Here is a 1,103-nt window from a genome sequence, read left to right as displayed (position 1 = left end):
AGGCTTCCTCTATGATATACTGCAAGCAGGCAGGATTGAAACTGCCAGAAATATTTATCTCAGGTATTAACTATAGTAACAGAAAACTGACCAGTACAATGAAATAATACTTCTTAGGTGCTAAAAATATTTTTGTTCTTCATTTCACTTTTATTACTCTTAACAGGAAATAAGAATGAATGCATAGACTACTTTAGTTTCAAAATTAATACATTTCAACATCTCACAAAAACATAAAGTGCACATCTGTGTAGATTTCTGTTTCCCATTTTGCTTGATTTTTCAATCAACTCAGGCACAGCAAGCAACACTTACGCCTTTGGTGACACCATTAATCACTTACATCTCTGTAGCCGTCTTTCATATTCCCCGAAATGTCTCCTGCTATGTCTCTACAACCAGCTGGGCAGAATTTGCTGAAAAAAAGAATTCATATTTTATCAAATTACATTGAAACCAAAGAAAGGCATTAAACTAAACTTCAATTTAAAGTAATTTTCCTCATTAATAACACAGGCAACAATTATCTTGCTTTAAAGACAGAAGAGAAGCCCAACTTACAAAAACACAAACTGATATAAAATATTAACCTGGAGACCAGTTTTACACAATAGTTTCTTCTTTGCTATAAAGATTTAAATATTCTAGTATCTGTATATAAAAGTAAAAAGAAACAGGGAAAACTAATTATATATATTTAACACAATATACCTAAATTCTGTTAATTTCCATATATAATGGAAAAACAGCAAGAAGCAAGGAGATAATTTAACTTTGTTTTTCCTTAGTATTGGGGGTGTATTTTACACCTGCAGTGTACTTCACCTTGAACTTGACATAGCTCAAGTACACTGTCTTCAGGGATACTGTAACAGATAGTACCAATCTGTGCTAATAATAAATTACCTTTACAATTAAAAAGGCATATTTTAAAATTAGGGCTCATTCAGGCCTCATCATCCAAGCCTGTAATCCCAACTAATCCAAAAGCTGAGACAACAGAATCACATGGGTTTTTTTGTGGTTTTTTTTTTTAATTTATTTATTTATTAAGGATTTCTGCCTCTTCCCTGCCACTGCCTCCCATTTCCCTCCCCCTCCCC

General features: G+C 32.9%; 1 protein-coding gene across 2 annotated transcripts in view; it reads right to left on the bottom strand.

Moving 5' to 3' along the window:
- Window positions 1–1,103, bottom strand: part of Dcbld1 (discoidin, CUB and LCCL domain containing 1) — a 94,504-nt gene that overhangs the window by 26,537 nt on the left and 66,864 nt on the right. For both annotated transcript variants that reach the window (XM_026787501.1, XM_005363619.3), the window contains exon 5: window positions 344–416. In XM_026787501.1, the coding sequence (XP_026643302.1) occupies window positions 344–416 (73 nt within the window). The remainder of the gene's footprint in view (window positions 1–343; window positions 417–1,103) is intronic.

The sequence above is a fragment of the Microtus ochrogaster genome, linkage group LG9 (genome assembly GCF_000317375.1).
Source record: "Microtus ochrogaster isolate Prairie Vole_2 linkage group LG9, MicOch1.0, whole genome shotgun sequence".
Classification (NCBI taxonomy): Eukaryota; Metazoa; Chordata; class Mammalia; order Rodentia; family Cricetidae; genus Microtus; species Microtus ochrogaster.
This window is presented reverse-complemented; position numbering and strand designations above follow the sequence as displayed.